General features: G+C 42.0%; 1 protein-coding gene across 2 annotated transcripts in view; it reads right to left on the bottom strand.

Annotated features, from left to right (window-relative positions):
- SH3GL3 (SH3 domain containing GRB2 like 3, endophilin A3) overlaps positions 1-23,411 on the bottom strand; it is a 97,319-nt gene that overhangs the window by 709 nt on the left and 73,199 nt on the right. For both annotated transcript variants that reach the window (XM_073653127.1, XM_073653126.1), the window contains 3 exons: positions 22,356-22,514; positions 6,337-6,440; positions 2,953-3,077 (listed from right to left, as the gene is read on the bottom strand). In XM_073653127.1, the coding sequence (XP_073509228.1) occupies positions 2,953-3,077; positions 6,337-6,440; positions 22,356-22,514 (388 nt within the window). The remainder of the gene's footprint in view (positions 1-2,952; positions 3,078-6,336; positions 6,441-22,355; positions 22,515-23,411) is intronic.

Here is a 23,411-nt window from a genome sequence, read left to right as displayed (position 1 = left end):
TCTGTTACCGCTGTCAAAATTGTCTTTCCTATCAATTTCTTCCTGATTTGAAGCATACATACAGTACATCAATGCATAGGATCGGCTCTAGTCCTAGTATGTCTGTAAGCTCATGTTGCTCTAAAAGCCATTGCCTTATGATACGGCTTTGTTACAGATTATCGTGTATTTTAGCACTATACTGCTGTCTTTTTTTTGTTGTTTTTCTTTTATGTTCTTTTATATTGTTCTTGTTATTTCTAATGCTAAGGTTGATATAATCTTATCTCCCACTGTATTTGCTTTGTATCTATGGACATTACCACATGTATATTTGTACAGCACAATAACTTTGTATATATTTCTTTTCTAGCGATGTTTGAAAAAGACACCGGTTGGGTCGAAACGTAACCTATCACTTTACCCATCATCTCTTGTTATGATATCCAACACTGTGGTGAATGACTATTTCATGTTAAAATAAAAGCAAACACTATTTGCAATCCTCTGAGATTGCGGCTGATTATCTTTTACTTGACAATCAGGGGTGCGGGCGGTGTCATACAGAGCTCAGCATTCATATATCTGCTACATCTACAGCAGAAAAACAAAGGTTTTATCAAAACTACACCGAGCAGCCCAGTAAGTGACGCATCTCTGAACTCAGGCTCTCTGCCCCTACATTATGGTGCTTTCAGATTCTGTAACAAAAATCTGCTGATAGCCTTATAAGGAATCTATGTGCCCACGATGCAGAAATACTCCGGATTTTTTCCTGAGCATTTCTGCATCTCCCTGGCAGAAAAAACGCATGCGGATTGTACATGTGGATTGTACATGCGTTTTTCTACCAGGGACAAGCGGATGTGAAGCGTTCTTCACATGCATTTCCGCATGCGGGTTGACAAGCGCTTTCCAAGCGATTTTAGCATCACTTGGAAAGTGCTTGACAACTTGGTCACACAATATAAATCCATGCAAACGGCATGGATTTATATAGTGTGACCCCAAAGAATGTCAAAAAATAAATCTATACTTACCTTCTGATGGCCCCCGGAGTCTTGCTTCACTCCGTCCTGGCTTGCTGGCCGCTCGCGGTACACTGAAGGACCTGCCTTCACATGACTAAATTACGTCAGCACAGGTCCTTCAGTCCACTGCGAGCTGCCGGCAAGCCAGGACGGAGCGAAGCAAGACTCCGGGGGCCATCAGAAGGTAAGTATAGATTTATTTTTTTATTTTATTATTTTTTTTACAGGTTCTATGGTACCCGGGTCCGGAGGAGAGTCTCCTCTCCTCCACACCTGGGTACCATCCGCACATTGAAACGCATGGAATCCGCATGTACAGATGCAGTGATGCGTAATCCATGCGTTCCAATGCAAGTCAATGGTGGCGAAAACGCAGCGCTTCCGCAAAATAATTGGTAGTGCTGCGTTTTTTTCCGCAATGATAACCCGCAGCGGAAGTTTCCGCAGCATGTGCACAGCATATGCGGATTATCATTGGGGAACATGGCAGGCCTTCTACCATGCGTTTTTTAAGAGTTTCTGCAGCGTTTTTGCCGCTGCGGAAATGCTTAAAAAACGCATCGTGGGCACACAGCCTAATTGTGGAACAGGTAGAGGGCAGCCTCTATAACCGCACTGTTACCTCCGCAATGCGAGCTGTGTGTGTGAATGGCTTTTTATGTCATGTGGGTGCCTGACTAAAAGCTCTAGGCCTGTTCTATTAGGACTCTATTAGGTGCTGCCAGTTTTTACAAAAATATTTCAGGATATTAAACAAATAAATGACACAAGTGTGTACGCAGAAGAGGGCCTGGTGCAAGAACAGTACAGAGGCCCTTTTGTGGTTCAATATCTCGTCATAATTCACACCTTAATATGTCTCACAGAAGCTGCTTAGCAGCTGGAAATTGGGTACACGTCTCTCTTGGGCCCCTTGGTGGCTTCATGGCTTGTACCAATGATCTGTCTGTTCCTGAAGCAAAATTAACCCCGAGGAGGACCCACCAAATATTCAGCAGGTTTTTGATGTTATCAATGATCGGTGTATGATCTACACTAGTGATATAACATTTCATAAACCAACAAGCAAGAAAGAGATCACAATGCAGAATGTTGGAACTTGTATAGTTCGGTATTGAGATACCCTTTTCTCCATCTGGATATCGTGTTGCATCATGGTACATTTGTCATTTTAAAAATACTATATGTGTATGGTATTTATTCCTATCAGTCATAACAATAAAACAAATGTTCCCTTGTGCAGCTCACACACATTCAGGCAAGGACCTCACAAGCCCTCTGAAGGTGTCCTGCAGTATCAGACCCTTTAAACAATCTGATGATAATGTTTAAAGGGCCTCTGTCGGCACAGAATGACTGTTCAAACTAAGTCCCGCCGCTCGGTGCTTCATGGTGGAGCCAATCATTTAAATTCACCTTCCCATCTGCTTGTTTCCCCACTATCTCCACCCCTCCTCATTTGATTGACTGCTCTGGTTTCATAGAGCGAGAGATGGGAGAAGATAGATTGGAAGGGGTATTTAAACGATTGTCCTGCCATAATGCACCGAACTTGGTTTGAACAGTCATTCTGTGCTGACAGACTCCCTTTAAGGGGTTCTCCAACATGTAATAAAATGGCCCCATCATGAAATTCACAGCCCAATCTAATCATGTAGCAGGACAGGCTGCAGTCTAAAGAAACACCGCTCCTGAAACCTGACAGAGCTGTATCGAAAGTACACATACTGGAGCTGCTCAGTGTACCCGCAAGAGAAATTGCCAAAAACACCACAGATTGGCTTATGCTGCGTAAAAAAAAATAACAGTGCGCATGGAATTTCTAGGAGTCCTTATTCACTCTGTAAGACACTATTTTTTTCCAAAGTGAAAATACACAGCATAAAAACCTTATTGTGGGAATTAAACCTTCGATGGAAAGAAGAAAGAAGGTCACCTGTACCTGATAACTTTGTAGATGAACTGCTGGAGATCCCATTATGTTGTAGCCTTTCATCTGGGTCCAGTACGGACATTATCGATCTTGACTGGTGTTCCCGTTTAGGGCGACTGGATGTGGAATTCATTCTGAAAACAAAAAGGCATAGGTTTTCCACATAACATTCTTAAAATACTCGCACTTGGCTGTTTCTATAACTCCCACAAATTAGTATAACGCAGCAGTGCACATGCTTGACTGCAGACCTCCAGTATATAAATTTAAACAAGTAGGGGACCCAGGGACCCTATAATAATGATTGCTGGTGAACCAGGAATTAAAGTTTAACTGTTCTTTTAATTTTTACTGCATGAATCAATAGTACACATGAAAGCACGCAACTTTGAAATCTGCTTCTCTCTCCTTGTAGACTGATCATTCATACTCAAAATTCTCAATTGACTGGTAAAATCTGTATTCAGTGAAGACAGATTGTTACATTACTGAGATAGGAGATGGCAGGCAGTTGCTTCTTATATGATTATAGAGAGGAGTTAGTCAGAGCTCACCTCCCCTTCAATCTACATAGAAACATATGAGTAGCAACTGCCATCTCCTATCTTCATTGAAGACAGATTTTAGCTGTGAACTGAGAATTTTGAAAAGGATTGATCAGTCCATATAGAGAGAGAAGCAGATTTCTCTGATAAAATATGCTACAAAGTTGCTTACTTTCATGTGTTCTATTGATTTATGAAATACAATTTAAAACAACGCTTACAACTTAACATTTATTTTAAAAGGAACCTGTCACCAGATTTGCCCAATATAAAGTACGGCCAGCACATTTAAGCCCTCTTTTATAGCATTCTGGTATGCTGTATGTATGTCCCAATTCAATATGCAAGGCACAAAAAAGACCTTATTATACTCGCATATGGCCCAGCCTGGTCCGATGGGCGTCCCTGGTCTTGATCCAGTGCCTCATCTCTTCTTATGATCACCGTCCTCCTTCCCTGCTTAATGTGGATGACGTGTCCTATATCATCCACACAGTGTCCTCTATCATGCTCTTGCACAGGCGCACTTCTCCTTGCCCTGCCGGGTGCAGAGTAAAGTACTGTAGTGCGCTTGCGCAGGGAAAGGCCAAAGAGCACCGATAACTTGTAGGTAAAGCCAGCGCAGCCGCGCTACAGTGCTTTGCTCTGCCCCTGGCAGGGCAGAGAGAAATGCACCTGCGCAGAAGTGTGATGGGAGACACCGTGTGAATGACATAGGTCGCGTCGTCCACATGAAGCAGTGAAGGAAGACGGCAACTATAAGAAAAGAGGAGGCGCCGGATCAAGACCAGAGACACCCATTGGACTGGACCGTCCCATCAGTAAGTATAATAAAAGGTCTTTTTTTTGTGACTTGCATAGGGAATTGGGGACATACATACAGCATACCAGAATGCTGTAAAAGAGGGTTTAAAAAGTGCTGGCCCTACTGCTGTATATATTGGGAAAACTTGGTGACCGGTTCCCTTTAAATGTTGTGGAAAAATTCTGTGCGCACAATGCTGTCATGATTTTTTTTTCTGAAAGTTTTTCCCAATGTGTTAATATGGTTTCCTTCCCATAGTTCTGCATTTTGTCAGGGGCTTGGAGTGGAGCACATTTGTGTGTAAGAACTAGGCCCATGCGGACAGCTGTATTTGTAGACTGTGTGACTAAGGTTCTGAATATGGATATATGGTGGAGGATAGGCATTTGGAGATGACCGCGCTGCTGTAGAGGATGAGAGCTCCACACTCCAAGGTAGATACAAGTAGCTTTATTTACATGTTTCTGGTTTGAGCCAAAGCCTTCTTCAAAATAAACTACAGACATAGCGATCTGTAGTTTATTTAGAAGAATACACACAAGTATTTTCTCCACTAGATAAATGGGGTGACTGAAGGCCCACTCACTATGTAATGCCATACTGGTCCTGGCACTCTGTGACCCATCAAACGGGTCCATGCACATAGTGGTGCCATTTGCATTAGGCACAAACAGAAAGAAACCGCGATTTGCCTTTCATCCATCCAGTATCTCTGTTCATGTATTGTTAATCTGGATTCACATATTCAGATTATAATACAATATTTTTTAGCCATAGCCAGGAGTGGATACAAAAAAAAGAAATAAAAACAGAGAAAGAAATTCCCTATACTTTTACAAACCTTTTGATCCATTCTTGGCTTCAAAAATCAAAATACTGCATCAAATACAAGCCAAAAAGCTACAAGCATAAATCTGGTCTCAATATAAGAATGTGTGATTAATTTGCTTTCTTAGGCTATGTGCCCACAATGCAGAAATGCTCCGGATTTTTCCTGAGCGTTTCTGCATCTCCCTGGCAGAAAAAACGCATGCGGATTGTACATGCGGATTGTACATGCGTTTTCCTGCCAGGGACATGCGGATGTGAAGCGTTCTTCACATGCATTTCCGCATGCGGGTTGACAAGCGATTTTAGCATCACTTGGAAAGTGCTTGTCAACTTGGTCACACTATATAAATCCATGCAAACGGCATGGATTTATATAGTGTGACCGAAAGAATGTTTAAAAATAAAAAATAAATGTATACTTACCTTCTGATGGCCCCCGCAGTCTTGCTTCGCTCCGTCCTGGCTGCCGGCAGATCGCGGTACACTGAAGGACCTGCCGACGTCAGCGTCGCGTGACCCGTCACATGACTATGACGTCAGCGCAGGTCCTCCAGTCCATCGCGATCTGCCGGCAAGGGAGGAGGAGCGCAGCGGGGGCCATCAGAAGGTAAATATTTATTTTATTCTTTTTTTTCTTTTTACAGGTTCTATGGTACCTGGGTCTGGAGGAGAGTCTCCTCTCCTCTAGACCTGGGTACTATCCGCACATTGAACGCATGTATTCCGCATGTGCTTATCTAGTGAAGCAGAATGCATGCGTTCTAATGCAAGTCAATGGCGGTGAAAACGCAGCACTTCCGCAAAATAATTGCTAGTGCTGCGTTTTTTTCCGCAATGATAATCCACAGCGGAAATTTCCGCAGCATGTGCACAGCACATGCGGATTATCATTGGGGAACATGGCAGGCCTTCTACCATGCGTTTAAGCGTTTCTGCAGCGCTTTTGCCGCTGCGGAAACGCTTAAAAAATGCATCGTGGGCACACAGCCTAAAAAACTGATTTTTGAAGGGGGTTGGTAATTTGCATGCTGTAATACATATCTTGCCTCTTGACTCCATAGTAGTGGTATGTGGCTCTTGATAAGATTGTATCCAACACTCCTGTCTCAATGGATAAATGACAGCATTTTATCATACAGCAAATTAGTAAGTGTGATCATCACAGAACACCATGTGGTGGGCTACACATAAATAAGTATTGGATGATCTCACCTGTTGTGTAGCCTGCTGTGGAGGTCTTCCAGGATCTGTGTACATTGTCTATGGTAGTCCAATGCAGCATCTATGAATACTGCCAGCTGGCTCACCTGTTCTACCTGGAAGAGCGAGGGCACTGATTAGTAACAAGAACCGTACATTTCTATCACCGCTCTAAGTAATGCAGAAATTGACAAATGCTCACTGACAGTAAACTCATGTAAAAGGGTCTGATTATTCATATTGTTTTTATCTTCTCAAGCTCCTCTGGGTGATCAGTAGCCACGAGTACATTAGATAACTATATATGAACCTTTCTAAGCTCACGGTAAAAGTAAGCAGCTGTATTCATCACGTGGGAAAAAGTGGTGCTTGAAATATCACAATTTACACCTCTACTTCTGTACGCCTGGAATTCTGACAATTTCTAAAATTAAAGAATGTCCATACCAATTTATTAGATTATGGTGTCTGATATTTCCAGTAACAGAAATCATTAAATGATAACTATACCTATACCTAAGTAATTTTTCAGAATAGGCTGTCCTGTATGTACTTGAGGACTAACACTATTTTTTGCCATTCTATCACTTCTCCCAATGGCATTAATGTAAATATTTGAAAAAACTATTCTGAAGCATGCTCTCATAGAAAACTCCATTGCACCGCTCCTTTGTTATTCCTTCTGGGAACGTACTGGATATTACAATTTCCCTTGTCAATGGGCCATGTACCTACCCACCCCGACACTGTCCACTCAGCACTGACCCTGTCAGACTTGGTAGGGGAACGCACATGCTACCAATAAGGAGAATGGTAACGCCTGGCTGTCAGTTCAAATATCAAAAGACTGACCGGCACTTCAAAACAGAAAAAGACATGTGTGATCAGGTGCACTCTAAGAGAGCCACTCTATGTAACCAAATAAAAGCTGCGCTCTGAAACGCTACAACATGTAAACATTGAATATATGAAATTGGGACTGCATTACTGCTGTAGAAAAAATGTTAAAAAGTGAAGATACTTAGCGCACAAATTGGCCAATTCAAGGGAACCCAACAGCCAGCGACTGTTTGTGAGCTAAGTATCTTCATTTTTTAACATTTTTTCTACAGCAGTAACGCAGTTCCAATTTCATATATTCGATGTTTACATATTATAGCATTTTAGGGTGCAGCTTTCATTTGTTGGTTGTCAGTTCATTCATGCATTTCCAGGAGAGAAAATACAGGAATAACCCCAAATTATATATACAATCATACACATATTTATAAAGACAGTTGCTAAAACAGCTCAAATGGAAGCTTAGTAATGTCACCTGGCATTACTGTAGTCTGCAACCAAGCCAAGGCGATATACTACTGCTGTGTTCATGTAAGATATGGAAGTCGGATTGCGAATAAGGCCTCATTTAGACATCTGGGTTTTTTTCTCGCTAGTGAAAAAACAGACTGAATTTCTGGTTTGGGTCAGATTTTTATCAGTATGTCTGTTTTTACCATTAGGCCACGGCCCCACTATCAGTATTTGATCAGTATTTTTTCTCAGTAGTGGGAGCCAAAACCAGGAGTGGGTGATAAATGCAGAATTGGTGACTTGTACCTTTTCTCTGATTGTTCCACTCCTGGTTTTGGCTCCCACTCCTGAGAAAAAATACTGACCACATACTGATAGTGGGGCCATGACGTTAAGGATTTTCTCAAAGCTTCTTCTACCCATTGCAATGTTAAAAACAGACAGCACACATATGGTACTTATGTGTTCTCAGTGAGTCTCACAAACCCATAGACATATATGGTTGATTTTCATCTGAGACTGCGATCAAAAATGGACTTGTCTAGGTGATATTTTGATGACACACAATTCACAAAAAAAAAATTAAACCGGACATGAGAACAGCGCCACAGTTACCTGTCTCTGAAAAAGACAGATAGAACACGCACATGAAAAAGGACGTCTAAATGAGGCCTTAGGCCACGTTCACACGTTCAGTTTTTGGTCAGTATTTTATCTCAATATTTGTAAGCCAAAATCAACAGTGGAACAATCAGAAACCCATCACTCACTCCTGATTTTGGCTTAGAAATACTGAACGTGTGAGTGTGGCCTTAGTCTTCAAAAGATGCAGTGCATTCTGCATGGTCTTCTGTCATATTTGTTGAAATCCCTAATATCAAAAATGGTGTCAGAACTGTAACAAATCTGTCCCTATGTACAAAGTGTTCCAGAAAATGTCATCATTATATAAGTGACCGATAAAAACATATTGCATGACCTAGCAAAAGCATCTTTTATGACTTCAATGAATTACCACTAGAGGGCAGCATACAATGTTGGCTAATATTATAATGATATTAGCCTTAGGAAATTGTCCTTTTACTTTATTATTATTATTATTATTATTATAGCGCCATTTATTCTATGGCTCTTTACATGTGAAAAAGGGTATACATAGCAAAAACAAGTACAATAATCTTGAACACAATGTGACAGCGACTGGTACAGGAGGAGCGAGGACCCTGCCCGCGAGGGCTCACAATCTACAAGGGATGGGTGAGGATACATTAGGTGAGGGTAGAGCTGGTCATGCAGCGGTGGTTACTGCAGGTTGTAGGCTTGTCGGAAGAGGTGGGTCTTCAGGCTCCTTTTGAAGGTTTCCACGGTCGACGAGAGTTCCAGAGTAGGGGGGATGCACGGGAGAAATCTTGTATGCGATTGCGGGAAGAGGAGATAAGAGGGGAGTAGAGAAGAAGATCTTGTGAGGATCGGAGGATGCGTGCGGGTATATAACGGGAGACTAGGTCAGAGATATATGGAGGAGACAGGTTGTGAATGGCTTTGTATGCCATGGTTAGGGTTTTGAACTGGATTCTCTGAGCAATGGGGAGCCAGTGAAGAGATTGACAGAGAGGAGAGGCCGGGGAATAGCGGGGGGACAGGTGGATTAGTCGGGCAGCAGAGTTTAGGATAGATTGGAGGGGTGCAAGAGTGGTAGAAGGGAGGCCACAGAGCAGGAGGTTACAGTAGTCGAGGCGGGAGATGATGAGGGCGTGCACTAGTGTTTTTGCAGATTCATGGTTGAGGAATGTGCGGATCCGGGAGATATTTTTGAGTTGGAGTCGGCAGGAAGTGGAAAGGGCTTGGATATGTGGTTTGAAGGAGAGATCAGAGTCCAGGGTTACTCCAAGGCAGCGAGCTTGAGGGACTGGGGAGAGTGGACAGCCATTGACATTGATAGATAGGTCAGTTGGGGGGGGTGAATGGGATGGCGGAAAGATGATGAATTCTGTTTTGTCCATGTTAAGTTTTAGAAATCTAGCAAAGAAGAACGATGAAATAGTGGACAGACATTGTGGGATTTTGGTTAGTAGGGAGGAGATATCGGGTCCAGAGAGGTAGATCTGTGTGTCATCAGCATAGAGGTGATAATGAAAGCCATGGGACTCTATGAGCTGTCCCAGGCCTAAGGTGTAGATGGAGAAGAGCAGAGGTCCTAGGACTGAACCTTGGGGGACACCGACAGATAGGGGGCGAGATGAGGAGGTGGTGCGTGAGTGGGAGACACTGAATGTCCTGTCTGTTAGGTATGAGGAGATCCAGGATAGGGCCAAGTCTGTGATGCCGAGAGATGCGAGAGTTTGTAGTAAGAGGGAATGGTCCACTGTGTCAAAGGCAGATGACAGGTCTAGGAGGAGGAGGACGGAGTAGTGTCGCTTAGATTTGGCGGTTAGTAGGTCGTTGGTGACTTTAGTCAGTGCAGTTTCAGTAGAATGGTGCGGTCGGAAACCAGATTGTAGGCGGTGGAAGATGGAGCAGGAGGAGAGGTGGAAGGACAGTTCAGAATGGACGTGTTGTTCCAGTAGTTTTGAGGCATAGGGGAGAAGTGATATGGGGCGATAGCTAGTCAGAGAGGATGGGTCAAGGGAGGGCTTTTTGAGGATGGTTGTGATTGAGGCATGTTTGAAGCATGAGGGGAAGACACCAGTTGTTAGTGACAGGTTAAAGAGGTGGGCTAGGGTTGGGATGAAGATAGTGGTAAGGTTTGGGATGAGGTGGGATGGGATTGGGTCAAGTTCACAGGTGGTGAGGTGTGATTTGGAGAGTAAAGAGGAAAGTTGATCTTCTGTAATGGTGGAGAAGGTGGTTTTGGAGGAGGAGGGTTGAGTAGGTGTGGGGAGGGACTGTGGGGGCTTTAGGCAAAAGCTTTGTCTGATGGTGTCAATCTTCTGCTTGAAGAATGAGGCAAAGTCTTCGGCTGAAATAAGAGGAGAGGGAGGAGGCACTGGGGGATGGAGGAGAGAATTGAAGGTGTTGAATAGTTGTTTGGGGTTGTGAGACAGGGAGGATATGAGGGATGCGAAGTATGTTTGTTTTGCTGCAGTGAGTGTGGACTTGAAGGTAGTGAGGGATTGTTTGAATGCAATAAAGTGCTCATTGGAGTGGGACTTTTTCCATCTACGCTCGGCAACCCTGGAGGCCCGTCGCAGTTCTTTAGTTAGGCTGATGTGCCAGGGTTGTCTGTTGATTGTGCGAGCTTTGGTATGTGTGAGGGGGACGACTGAATCGAGAGCTGCAGCTGTTGTGGTGTTGTATAAAGTGGCAGCAACATCTGCATCATGTAAGGAACTAATGTCTGTAAGAGGGAGAAGGGATTCAGAGAGTGAGTGTAGGTCAAGGTGTCTGAGATTTCTGCGAGGGTGTGCAAGTTTGTGGAGTGGGGATTGTTGACCTGGAGAGGAGAGGGAAGAGAATGTAAGTAGGTTGTGGTCAGAGAGAGGGAGAGGTGAGTTAGAGAGGTTAGATAGGGAACAGAGGCGGGTGAAGATGAGGTCCAGCGTGTGGCCGTTTTTGTGGGTGGGTGTGGAAGACCATTGAGTAAGACCGAAGGAGGAAGTGAGGGATAGAAGCTTAGAGGCAGCTGAGAGGGAAGTGTCAATGGGGATGTTAAAGTCACCCATGAGGATAGTGGGAATGTCAACGGAGAGGAAATTAAGTAGCCAAGTGGTCAAAGAAAGTGGTGGTTGATCCTGGGGGGTGGTAAATGACAGCCAGTTGGAGGTTGGAGGAGGAGTAGATGCGCACGCAGTGCACTTCAAAAGAGGGGAGAGTAATTGAGGGCGGCAGTGGGATATGGGTGAAGGAGCAGTTATCTGAGAGGAGGAAACCTATTCCTCCACCGTGCTTGCCGGTGGGGCGGGGGGTATGGGAGAGGTGGAATCCGCCGTACGAAAGTGCAGCAGGAGAAGCCGTGTCAGAGGGGTTGAGCCAGGTTTCAGTGATGCCAAGGAAGGAAAGTTTGTTAGTGATGAAGAGGTTGTGAATGTAGGAAAGTTTGTTGCAGACAGAGCGAGCGTTTCATAGAGCTCCTGTTAGTGGGACTGGGGAAGCAGGGGCTGGGCGTATAGGTATAAGGTTAGAAGGGTTACGAGAGTTTGGGGTAGATCGTGGGTAGGAGGTGGAAGTGATTGTAGGGCTGTGGTGAGGAGGGCCGGGATTTGGAGAGATGTCGCCGGCAGTAAGGAGGAGCAGAGAAAGCGTTAGTAGGTGGGAGCAGGAGAGGGCATGAGGTGGCTGTCTGTGTTTGGAGACAAAGGATTGCATGTTGAGGAATAGCTCTGAGGACTAGGTGAGATGGGAGGGGAGAATGGAGGGAGAGATGAAGAGTTCCTTACTAGGTGTAGGGATTAGGGGTGGTTGTAAGAAGTGAAGGATTAAGGGGGTGAGAGTAAAAACAAAGACAAACATTGTTTACTGTGATTTAGTATCCAGTTCCCTTCAGGTTCAAATCAGGATTTACTTCCACTTGAAGTCTATAATCTACTACTGCAAGGCTGGGGCCACACGGTGAAACGTCACGCAGCCAAAAATATTTGTGCACCTGGTCTGTGACTCATTGATGCACAAACACAGTTTTTCTGTAGAAAAAAAACAGCAAAATTGCAGACAAGATGCATGCGACTTGCATTGAAGTTTATGGCAAGCGAGTCGCATGCAATCTGTGACCAGCAAAACAAAAATCAATACATTTAGAAATATTTGTGGCTGTGTCGCAGTGGGTCACGGGTCGCAATGTGAAACCCCAACTGCAATGTAGTATGATTGCTTTCACCGTATAGCAATAGTATAAAGTTTCCCATATTCTTGTTCTGTGCCGGAGATGCTTATTTAGAGCCACGGCTTTGGGACAGCTTTTCTTAATCTATCTGGACAAGATTTCATTCCATTCTAGGCTTTAAAGAAAATCTGTCACCATGTTTTTGCCTCCTAATCTGAGAGCAGCACAGAGACCCTGATTCCAGTGATGTGCCACTTAATGGGCTGCTTGATGTAGTTTTTATAAAATCGAAGTTTTATAATCAGGAAATTATCACTAGAAGACTAGTAAACCTGACATGTAATCCTCCATATTCATGAGCTCTGTATAACCCCACCTGCACCACTCATTCGCAGCTTTCTGCCTATGCAGTTACCAATCAGTGCAGCATTTAGAGAACTGGTAGATCTTCAGCAAGTAAAACAGTGACTTTGTCAAAACTGCAACAAGCATCCCAATGACTGACATATCACTGGAAACAGGGCCTCTATATCATGCTGCTTTCAGATGGGGTAGTGAAAACCTTGTGCCAGACCCCATTTAAGTCTTGGATACAGACATTAGTATGCAGGAGCCATATACTAAAACATTCCACCCGGAAAAAAACGTTTCTGTTTCTGAACATTGACCAGGTATAGAATTACAGTAAATATCTAGTGTTCTGCATATTGGATTTATACCCAGACTTCTATTACAATCACATGAATATTAATGTGTCTGCCAATTCTGGGGGATGGTTTTAATATTAATTGGAGAGAAGCACTGAAAGTCCTGAATTATGCATACTGATGAAATAGATCATACGGGATATAAGTCACTTCACAATACATCAAGCTTCTGGGAAACAGAATCAATCATGCTGGCCTCACATGTCTCCTCTCAGACGAAGTGCAGCCCAAAATTACTTTAAGGTCGAGATGTTTTCAGGCCGTTGTGCACCCAGACTGATTGTATCCAAAGTGCTTGTGCTCATCGTGGACCGATTGCCTGTATTGAAAAAATTCCAGCATGCACCAGAATGGCACGTGCAATGGAAGGCCCATCCGGGATGGAGACAAGCACACAGAGCTACATGCCGCCATGTCCACAATTTGTGGATGTCTCTGAACCCAGCCTTAGGCCTTGCTCAGACAGCTGAATGTAAACAGGGACCAGTAATGTCAGCATATTGTGGATGTGCAGCTCCGTGTGTTCGTCCACTTTACAGATGGGTGCCGCGGCTGCCTTCCATTACATGTACTATTCTAGTCTGTACAATGAACCAGCATGGTGCATGTTGTGATTTTTTTTCCACGAGGTGTAGAAAATCGCCCATGTGCAATGTTGCACTGGCTATAGGGCCACATTCACATGTTCAGTATTTGATCAGTTTTTTACATCAGTATTTGTAAATCAAAACCAGGAGTGGAACAATCAGAGGAAAAGTATAATAAAAACACGTCACCACTTCTGTATTTATCACCCACTCCTGGTTTTGGCTTACAAATACTGAGGTAAAAAACGCATCAAATACTTAACATGTGAACGTGGCCTAAAGGGCCGGGTGCGGGCTGTGGTGCACACGGACCATACATGTGCTCATCTCATCCAAGCAGTCTGAGCTCAGCTCACATTGCCTGCACTGACTGCGGGGCTTCTGACCTCAACTAGCGGCTCCATATGTGGCAGTTAGTTCAGGTCAGGGGACCAGCTCTCGGCCCGGGCATCGTGGACCACAAAACAAAGTCGCCTGTTTTCCAGTTTAGGCTGAATTCACACAAGCCTAAAAGGGCCCAGACAATTCCACCACAAAATCAACACCTCTAAACATTTTAATGTTAATTTAAGAGGAAAAATTGCAGTTAGCCATTGGTAATTCTTCTGCATTTCCATGGCAACTCCGCATCAAAATCTGCATACGAGACATGCAAATTTTGTGGCGAATTAGTCAAAGGCATAAAATTACAGCATGTGTGGTTTCACTCATAATTTATTGTAATCAGACCTAATATTATTCCCACTGAATATCAATGAAGATATTCGATTAATTTTAGATTCCTGTGATACAAGTAAGCACACCTTAATAAGCTCATTCTTATGGATGTACAATCATGGCCGAAAGTGTTGGCACCCTTGAAATTATTCCAAAAAATGAAGTATTTCTCCCAGAAATTTATTGCAATTACAGATGTTTTGTTATACACATGTTTTTTCCTTTGTGTGTATTGGAACAGAAAAAATAAAACAGGAAAAATGGCAAATTGGACATCATTTCACACTAAATCCCAAAAATTGGCCGGACAAACTGTTGACACCTTTCCAAAATTGTGGGTACACAACTTTGTTTCAAGCATGTGAAGCTTGTTCAAACTCACCTGTGGCAAGTAACAGGTGTGGGCAATATGAAAATCACACACGAAACCAAATAAAAAGGAGAGAAGTTGACTCACTCTTTTGTCTGTGAGCCACACTAAGCATGGAGAACAGAAAGAGGAGAAGAGAACTGTCTGAGGACTTGAGAACTAAAATTGTTTAAAAATATCAACTATCTTAAGGTTACAAGTCCATCTCCAGAGATCTTGATGTTCCTTTGTCCATGATGCGCAAAATAATCAAGAAGTTTACAACCCATGGCACTGTAGCTAATCTCCCTGGACGTGGACGGCAGAGAAAAATTGATGTAAGGTTGCAACGCAAGATAGTCTGGATGGTGGATAAGAAGCCCCAATCAAGTTCCAAAGAAATTCAATAAGTCAATAGTAGAATAAAAATCTATTGTGGTGGAGTCTGGATGAAATAAGGCATAGGCAGTAAGGGACCAGAGGCCTCACTACAGGTTATCATCTCTTTATTTATCATACATGTTTTCTATGTATTTTAAATATATGGACCACTAGAGGGCATTATTTTCATGTAATTTTCCCCATACTCTATTGTGAACAATCTGAGTCCACTTGGACCATTATCTACGAATACTTTCATTGTGTCAGTTTGAGGTTTATTTTGTTCCATATCCTACTGTTGGTGAATCTGGGTCCACGTGGACCATTATTTATTTGTATTTGCACTTTTCTTTATTTCATCCGGACTCCACCACTATAGAATTTTGTTCTACTCTTGACCTATTCAAACATATCTATCTTTGGGGTTTATTTAGTTTATCTTTTAGACCAGCTATTTATTTTTCTATCGTCCTTATGCATGGTATTGTAGTTATTTTTTGGTTGTACATTCTGGCCTCGAATTACACTCCTTTAAGATTTTAACTTATTTTGTTACAATTGTCTATCTCTTATATTAATAAAGTTTTTTACCTTATTCTTACATGGCTGTTGTGGCTTCCCATTTATTTGCTATTTCTACTATATATAAATGTCTGGTTTGCTAAACCAGGTCACATCTATGTCTGCCTTTGCTTTGGTACATCTAGTGTATACAGTATGGAACAAAGCGGTGTCTGATAAGCAATTATAATTCCCTGCAGCCTCCCTGCTCTATCATCAGAGTTCTCCAGTTTGTAAAGGAAGAGATTCTACAACCCTGGCAAAAATTATGGAATCACCGGGTTCGGAGGATGTTCATTCAGTTGTTTAATGTTGTTGAAAAAAAGCAGATCACAGACATGGAACAAAACTAAAGTCATTTCAAATGGCAACTTTAGGGCTTTAAGAAACACTAAAAGAAATCAAGATTAGGTCTTCTTTTTTTCCAACAACATTAAACAACTGAATAAACATCCTCCGAGCCCGGTGATTCCATAATTTTTGCCAGGGGTTGTAATAAAAGGCGTATAATAAGGACTTTCTATTTACACTATTACATAATGTATCAACGCAGGTTTATTATTAAAGGGGATGACAGTGACCACAATATCGATGACAGATTGGAAAGATTGGTGGGGGTCTGACTCCCGGGGGGCACCCTAATGATCAGTTAATATCAGGATGAAAACGCTGGAAAAGCATAGCCCCAAACACTGCGTAGTAGCTGTTCTCATGTACTGCAGCTAAGCTCCCATTCACTTTCAGAAGAACCTAGCTACAGTATCCTTATTTGCAGCTGGTCCCTTCTTCCACCAATCAGCGAGTGAGATAGCTGACGCAATGACGTCATTTCATCGCGTCAGCTCAGCTGAGCTGTGCACTGTGCATCGGAGACAGGAGCAGAGGCACAGTGCCGGGGCAACGGGAACAAGGTGAGTATGTGGTGTTTTTTTTTTCATGGCTATGGGGGTCAGTTGCTGGATTTTGGGAGGCTATGGGAATCAATTGCAGGACATAGGTAGGCTATGGAGGTCAGTTGCTGGACATGGGGAGGTTATGGGGGTCAGTTGCAGGACATGGGGAGGCTATGGGGGGGTCAGTTGCTGGACATGGGGAGGCTATGGGGGTCTCCTGCTGGACATGGGGAGGCTATGGGGGTCTCCTGCTGGACATGGGGAGGCTATGGGGGTCTCCTGCTGGACATGGGGAGGCAAAATGGTGCTCTGAAGTGCCCCACAAATCAGTACTGGACAGGCAGGTGGAAATAGCTGTGTGCTGCCAAAGATAGCAAAGCTCCATCCTTGGAATCAGTAGAGGTCCTAATGGTCAGACTCACAACAATCAGCAAGTTATCAACTAGATAGGTAATAACTGACAATACCCCGATACGACAAGGGCCCACAATATTTTTTGGTCCAAGGGCCACACTGAACCAACTCCAGGAGCCACAATAAAAATCATAAACATTACACCATAAATATCAAAAAGGTGAAGAATTGCATTTTTAAGACTTCCACCTATCAGGATTGAGGTCCACTTCTCTCCTGTTCACAATACAGAAAGGAAGAGCAGATGGATTCAGCTTTCTCCATTGTTGTTTATGGGAGACGCTGACAGTTCACTGTTTCCATTCTCCCATAAATGACAATGACTATGGCAGCACTCGTGCATGGCCATTTCTTTAACTTATCTACTCCTTTACTAGACTATGACTTAGACCACGTTCAGACGCTCAGTATTTGGTCAGTATTTTCCATCAGTATTTGTAAGCCAAAATCAGGAGTGGGTGAAAAGTACAGAAGTGGTGACGTTTCTATTATACTTTTCCTCTGATTGTTCCTCTCCTGGTTTTGGCTTACAAATACTGAGGTAAAATACTGACCAAATACTGACCACGTGAACCTGGTCTTAGAGAATCCAAAAAGCGGTGGCCCAAAGCCAAAAATAAAATCATCCCAATACAAATATATAGCATAATAAACGAAGAAGAAAATGTGCAAGATACAAACAAAATGAAGCAGTTGAGAAACTTGCATCAGGTATCCAGCCACTGCACTGTGCGAATACTCTCCTAGGCACTTATGGAATCGGTACTTCACCAGGGTGATCTTATTTTGTCCACAGTTACTTTTATTACTTATCTTCTCACCCTGTGACTTATTACCATTTTCTTGACATTGTTGTCTTCATATATTATTTTTTTGTGTGATTCCTCAGCCTTATATTTATACGATTCATGTCTGCAGGACACAGATATATATGTATATGGCTCATCCACCATGTTACTCATGTGTCTGTGTATTTTGGCATCTTCTATATATTTATTCATATAGTTTTAATGAAATTCAATAAAAATGGGTATGCTTTATTGGGATTATTCATATCCTGCACATTTTCTTCTTGGTTTAATAGACGATGACTTAGTCATAGTTACCCATCCTTACAGTGCTCCCTAACCCTCCTTTACTCCCCATCATGGAAAATACATATGAGCGGCCACCATACACTGTCAGGCATGGCTGTGGCCATAAAGGTGAGGGGCGCAGGTTGTGCACCCCTGCTTTACAAGGGTTGTCAATTCATAGAAGACTTAGAAGTCTGACCACAGCATGTGAAAAATAAGCTCAATCACAGGCTGGTGCTGTAAAGCTCAAGAATTTCAAATGTAAAATTATTTTTTTTGGCTCAACTAAACATATTTCTTGTTTGCTAAACCTATAAAATACGAAATTTCATTCTGCTCTTAAGATATATTTAGCATCTACAGATAAAGCTAATTTCACTAAAAGTGACCCTGGGAACTATAGACCAGTAAGCTTAACGTCTGTTGTGGGTAAATTGTTTGAAGGATTTCTCAGAGATGCTATTGTAGAATATCTTAATGATAATAACTGTCTAACTCCATATCAACATGGATTCATGAGGGATCACTCCTGCCAAACAAACCTGATGGCCTTCTACGAGGAGGTGAGCTTACAGCTGGACCGGGGAGAGTCAGTGGATTTTGTATACCTTGACTTCTCCAAAGCGTTTGATACCGTGCCACACAAAAGGTTGGTTTATAAAATGAGAATGCTTGGTCTGGGGGATAATGTGTGCAAGTGGGTAAATAGCTGGCTGAGTGATAGAAAGCAGAGGGTGGTTATCAATGGAGTAAGCTCAGGGTGTGTCAGGGTTACTAGCGGGGTGCCTCAAGGGTCTGTCTTGGGCCCTATATTATTTAATATATTTATTAATGATCTAGTGGAAGGGTTGCATAGTAAAATAGCAATATTTGTAGATGATACTAAACTTTGTAAAGTAGTTAATACAGATGAGGATAGGGCACAGCTACAGGAGGATTTAGATAAATTGGGGAGTTGGGCCAAAAAATGGCAAATGGGGTTCAATGCCGATAAATGTAAGGTCATGCACATGGGAAAGAAAAACAGCAGTCACCCATACATATTAAATGGGAAACCGTTGGGGAAATCTGACATGGAGAAGGACCTGGGCGTCTTGGTTAATAGCAAATTAAATTGGAGTGCCCAGTGTCAGGCAGCAGCTGCGAAGGCAAATAGAGTCATGGCATGCATCAGAAGAGGAATAGGGGCATATGATGAGAACATTGTTCTTCCTCTGTGTAAAGCACTGGTAAGGCCGCACTTAGAATATTGTGCACAGTTCTGGGCTCCGGTGCTCAGGAACGACATATTGGAGCTAGAGAGGGTACAAAGGAGGGCGACTAAGGTAATAAAGGGAATGGAGGGACTAGAATACCCAGAGAGGTTGTTAAAATTAGGCCTATTTACATTGGAAAAGAGAAGGCTTAAGGGAGACCTCATAAACATGTATAAATACATCAGGGAGCAGTACAGAGATCTCTCCCATGACCTGTTTATACCAAGGATGGTGACAAAGACGAGGGGGTACGCTATGCGTCTGGAGGAAAGGAGGTTCCTGCACCAGCATAGAAGGGGATTCTTTACGGTCAGAGCCGTGAGACTCTGGAACTCTCTGGGAGAGGAAGTGGTGATGTCCAACTCACTTAAAGAGTTCAAGAGAGGCCTGGACGCCTTTCTTGAGAACAATAAAATTACATCTTATGCTTAGTTAATTAATCCAGGGATTTAATCTGACTGCCAGATTGGTGTCGGGAAGTGAATTTTTCCTCAATGATGTAAATTGGCCTATACCTCATGGTTTTTTGTTGCCTTCCCCTGGATCAACGCTGCGGAATAGCTGCAGTGCACAAGAAATAGGCTGAACTGGATGGACGCTTGTCTTTTTTCGGCCTTATAAACTATGTAACTATGTATGTAACTATGTAACTAAAAATCTACTGATAAGTATCCCTGACCAACACCCATGTTAGGCCATGTGCACACGGTAAAAAATGCAGAAGTGGTGACGTGTTTCTATTATACTTTTCCTCTGACTGTTCCTCTCCTGGTTTTGGCTTACAAATACTGATGTAAAATACTGACCAAATACTGAACATGTGAACATGACCTTAACTAGTAATGCTTATACATGTGGTGTGATTCAATGCCAGGACTAACCTCTAGTAATAATGGTAGGATATTAAATTTGTATGTAATAATGTGTGGGAAGCAAAGTGACATGTAAGTGGTAATGTAAAATGTGAGATTGTCACTGACACGGGCTTGGTGATGTCTATCGAAATTAAAACACTTAATATCTGTGGAAGTGAAGACAATAACACATGATCAGCGTTCTTCAGTATGGATCACAATGTCATTCATATTTCATCCATACTATGACGTGTTACACACGATGATGTGCTGTGTATTGTGCTCAGCATATAAGTACATATTTTTTATCACTTCCGAGGAGGTAATTATTTCCTTAACACCCAGAATAGCTGTCACTTAATTCCTCCTTTCCGTCTGACACAATGTTTGCAGTATGTCAGCATGTGACTGTACCAATAATGGAAGGAAGTGATTTATTCAGTATAAACACCTTACTTACTTAAGCTGTATTGCCAACTGCTACCTGTGTACTGTATACACAGCTACTTCACCTTCTACTTTGTCTGTACAGTGGTCCCTAATTTGTTCCAGGACACTCACTGTAATATAAAAGTCTGATTTTTTGTTAAGATTTTAAAAAAAAAGAAAAAAGGAAAAATTATGTTGGCGACCCTACCTATAATACAAGCATCGTACAGTAAAAACAAAGTGGATACACACTAATATACAAAGTAGTAAAGTAAATAAAACACAGAATAACAGCCGTCAAGAACAAGCAGTACATATAGTACAGGTAAAGTGCACTACAGTACATGTAGTACCCACAGAAAGCAGTATAGGTAGAGTGCACTATAGAACATATAGTACACACAGAAAGCAGTACATGTAGTATAGGTAAAGTGCACTACTGTACATGTAGTACCCACAGAAAGCAGTATAGGTAGAGTGCACTATAGAACATATAGTTCCAACAGAAAGCAGTACATGTAGTATAGGTAAAGTGCACTACTGTACATGTAGTACCCACAGAAAGCAGTATAGGTAGAGTGCACTATAGAACATATAGTACACACAGAAAGCAGTACATGTAGTAGAGGTAAAGTGCACTACTGTACATGTAGTACCCACAGATAGCAGTATAGGTAGAGTGCATTATAGAACAAATAGTACACACAGAAAGCAGTACATGTAGTATAGGTAAAGTGCACTACTGTACATGTAGTACCCACAGAAAGCAGTATAAGTAGAGTGCACTATAGAACATATAGTACACACAGAAAGCAGCACATGTAGTAGAGGTAAAGTGCACTACTGTACATGTAGTACCCACAGAAAGCAGTATAGGTAGAGTGCACTATAGAACATATAGTACACACAGAAAGCAGCACATGTAGTAGAGGTAAAGTGCACTACTGTACATGTAGTACCCACAGATAGCAGTATATGCAGTACAGTATAGTATATGACATACACGCATAAAGCAGTACAATACCTGTATGACAGATAAAGAGCACTACAGTAAAAGTAGTGCTTATAGAAAGCAGTGTAGTACATATAGTACATGTAGTACAAATAAGGTCTCATTCAGACACTTGTTTTTAATAAATGAGTTCACAAATGGAACACACACCCATTATAACCTATAGGGATGCTCATGTTCGTGTTTGTTTGTAGACTGAAAGGCCTCCAAAATAAAAATTAAATAGAGACATGACTGTCTTTGACCTTAGTCACAGATCAAACTCACCAATTCAAGACTATGGGTCCATGAAAAACTCAGACAGCACATGGATGGCACGCTAGTTGCATTTTAGTTCTGTCCATTTTTTCATGTTTGTTTGCTAGGAAACAGCTTGAGAAACCTCTATCAATCTATGTTGAGAAGATCTGATGAAACTATGATGGAAAATTTGACAAACACAATGAAAATCAGTCTGTTTTTTTTGAGTATAAGAAAAATCACCGATGTCTGAATGAGGCCTAAAGTGCTGTACAGGTAAAGTGCACTACAGTACATGTAGTACAGATAGACATTAGGACAGTAATGGATGAGGCCACAGCCAATCAGAATACACCTTTATATGTTGAAAATACTGTAGGATGAGGCCATTAAAAATGTAGCAAACGATGTATACAAGGCAGAAAATACAGTACTTATGGGAAGTAAATACGTAAAGGAATGTATGAGTATTTTGCTTTAGAAACAATACTGTCTATACTTACATCATTTTCTAGAAAATTAAACATGCTTCTCTCTGCCAGTTCTTTAGATTCATCAAATTTTTCCACCGCTAGTCGAATTTCTTCATCTGGAATCTTTCCTTGTCGCTTCTTCTTATAATCATAATCTAAGCGACGGCCTTCTAGCTTTTTCAGATGATACTGAAAATTAGAAATACAAAAAAACTCAGAACTTTAATTCATTTACACGTACTGAGTAATATAATACTGATTTGCTGATCACGGTGTCCTCCAGAGGTATTTTAGCTGGAAACATTTATCATTAACAGAACTGTGCAAATGTTTGAGGCAGGTGAGGAAAAAATGCTGCTAAATAAAACTACTTTCCAAAACAGAAACGTTGTTTATTTTTATCAATAAAAAAATACAAACTGAATGAACAATAGAAAAATACAAATTAAATCAATTTATCGTGTGACCACCCTTTGCCTTCAAAGCCCAATTGATTCTTTTAAGTACACTTCCACACAGTTTTAGAAGGAGCTCAGTAGAGAGGTTGTTACAAACATCTTGTAGAACAAACCACAGTTCTTTTGTAGATGTAGAACTGTACAAATCCTTCTGTTTTTTCTTCATGTAATCCTACACATATTTGATGATGTTGAGATCTGGGCTCTGTGGAGACCATATCATCACTTCCGGGGCTCCTTACTCTTCTATATCCTTAAGTCAGTTCTTAATGACATTGGCTGTATGTTCAGTGTTGTTGTCCTGTGAAGAATAAATTTGGAGCTAATCTGAAGCCTCCCTTGTGATACTGCATGATGAATAATTCTGCCTGCATTTCTCAGTATTGAGGACACCATTAATCCTGACCAAATCCCCAACTCTACTGTATTCATAGAAATTCAATCTCCAAATTGCAAGGAACCACCACCATGCTTCACTTTGCCTACACACACTCATTGTATCACTCTCCAGCTGTTAGGCAAACAAACTAATTTCTGTTACAGCCAAATATTTCAAATTTTGACTTATTAGTCTAGAGCACCCGCTGCCATTTTTCTGCACCCCGTTTCCTATGTTTTTCATGCATAG

The sequence above is a fragment of the Phyllobates terribilis genome, unplaced genomic scaffold, assembly GCF_046119375.1.
Source record: "Phyllobates terribilis strain yellow unplaced genomic scaffold, ASM4611937v1 Scaffold_11__3_contigs__length_659146591, whole genome shotgun sequence".
NCBI lineage: Eukaryota > Metazoa > Chordata > Amphibia > Anura > Dendrobatidae > Phyllobates > Phyllobates terribilis.
The sequence above is the reverse complement of the archived record's forward strand: the minus strand, read 5'-3'. Positions and strand labels throughout refer to the sequence as shown.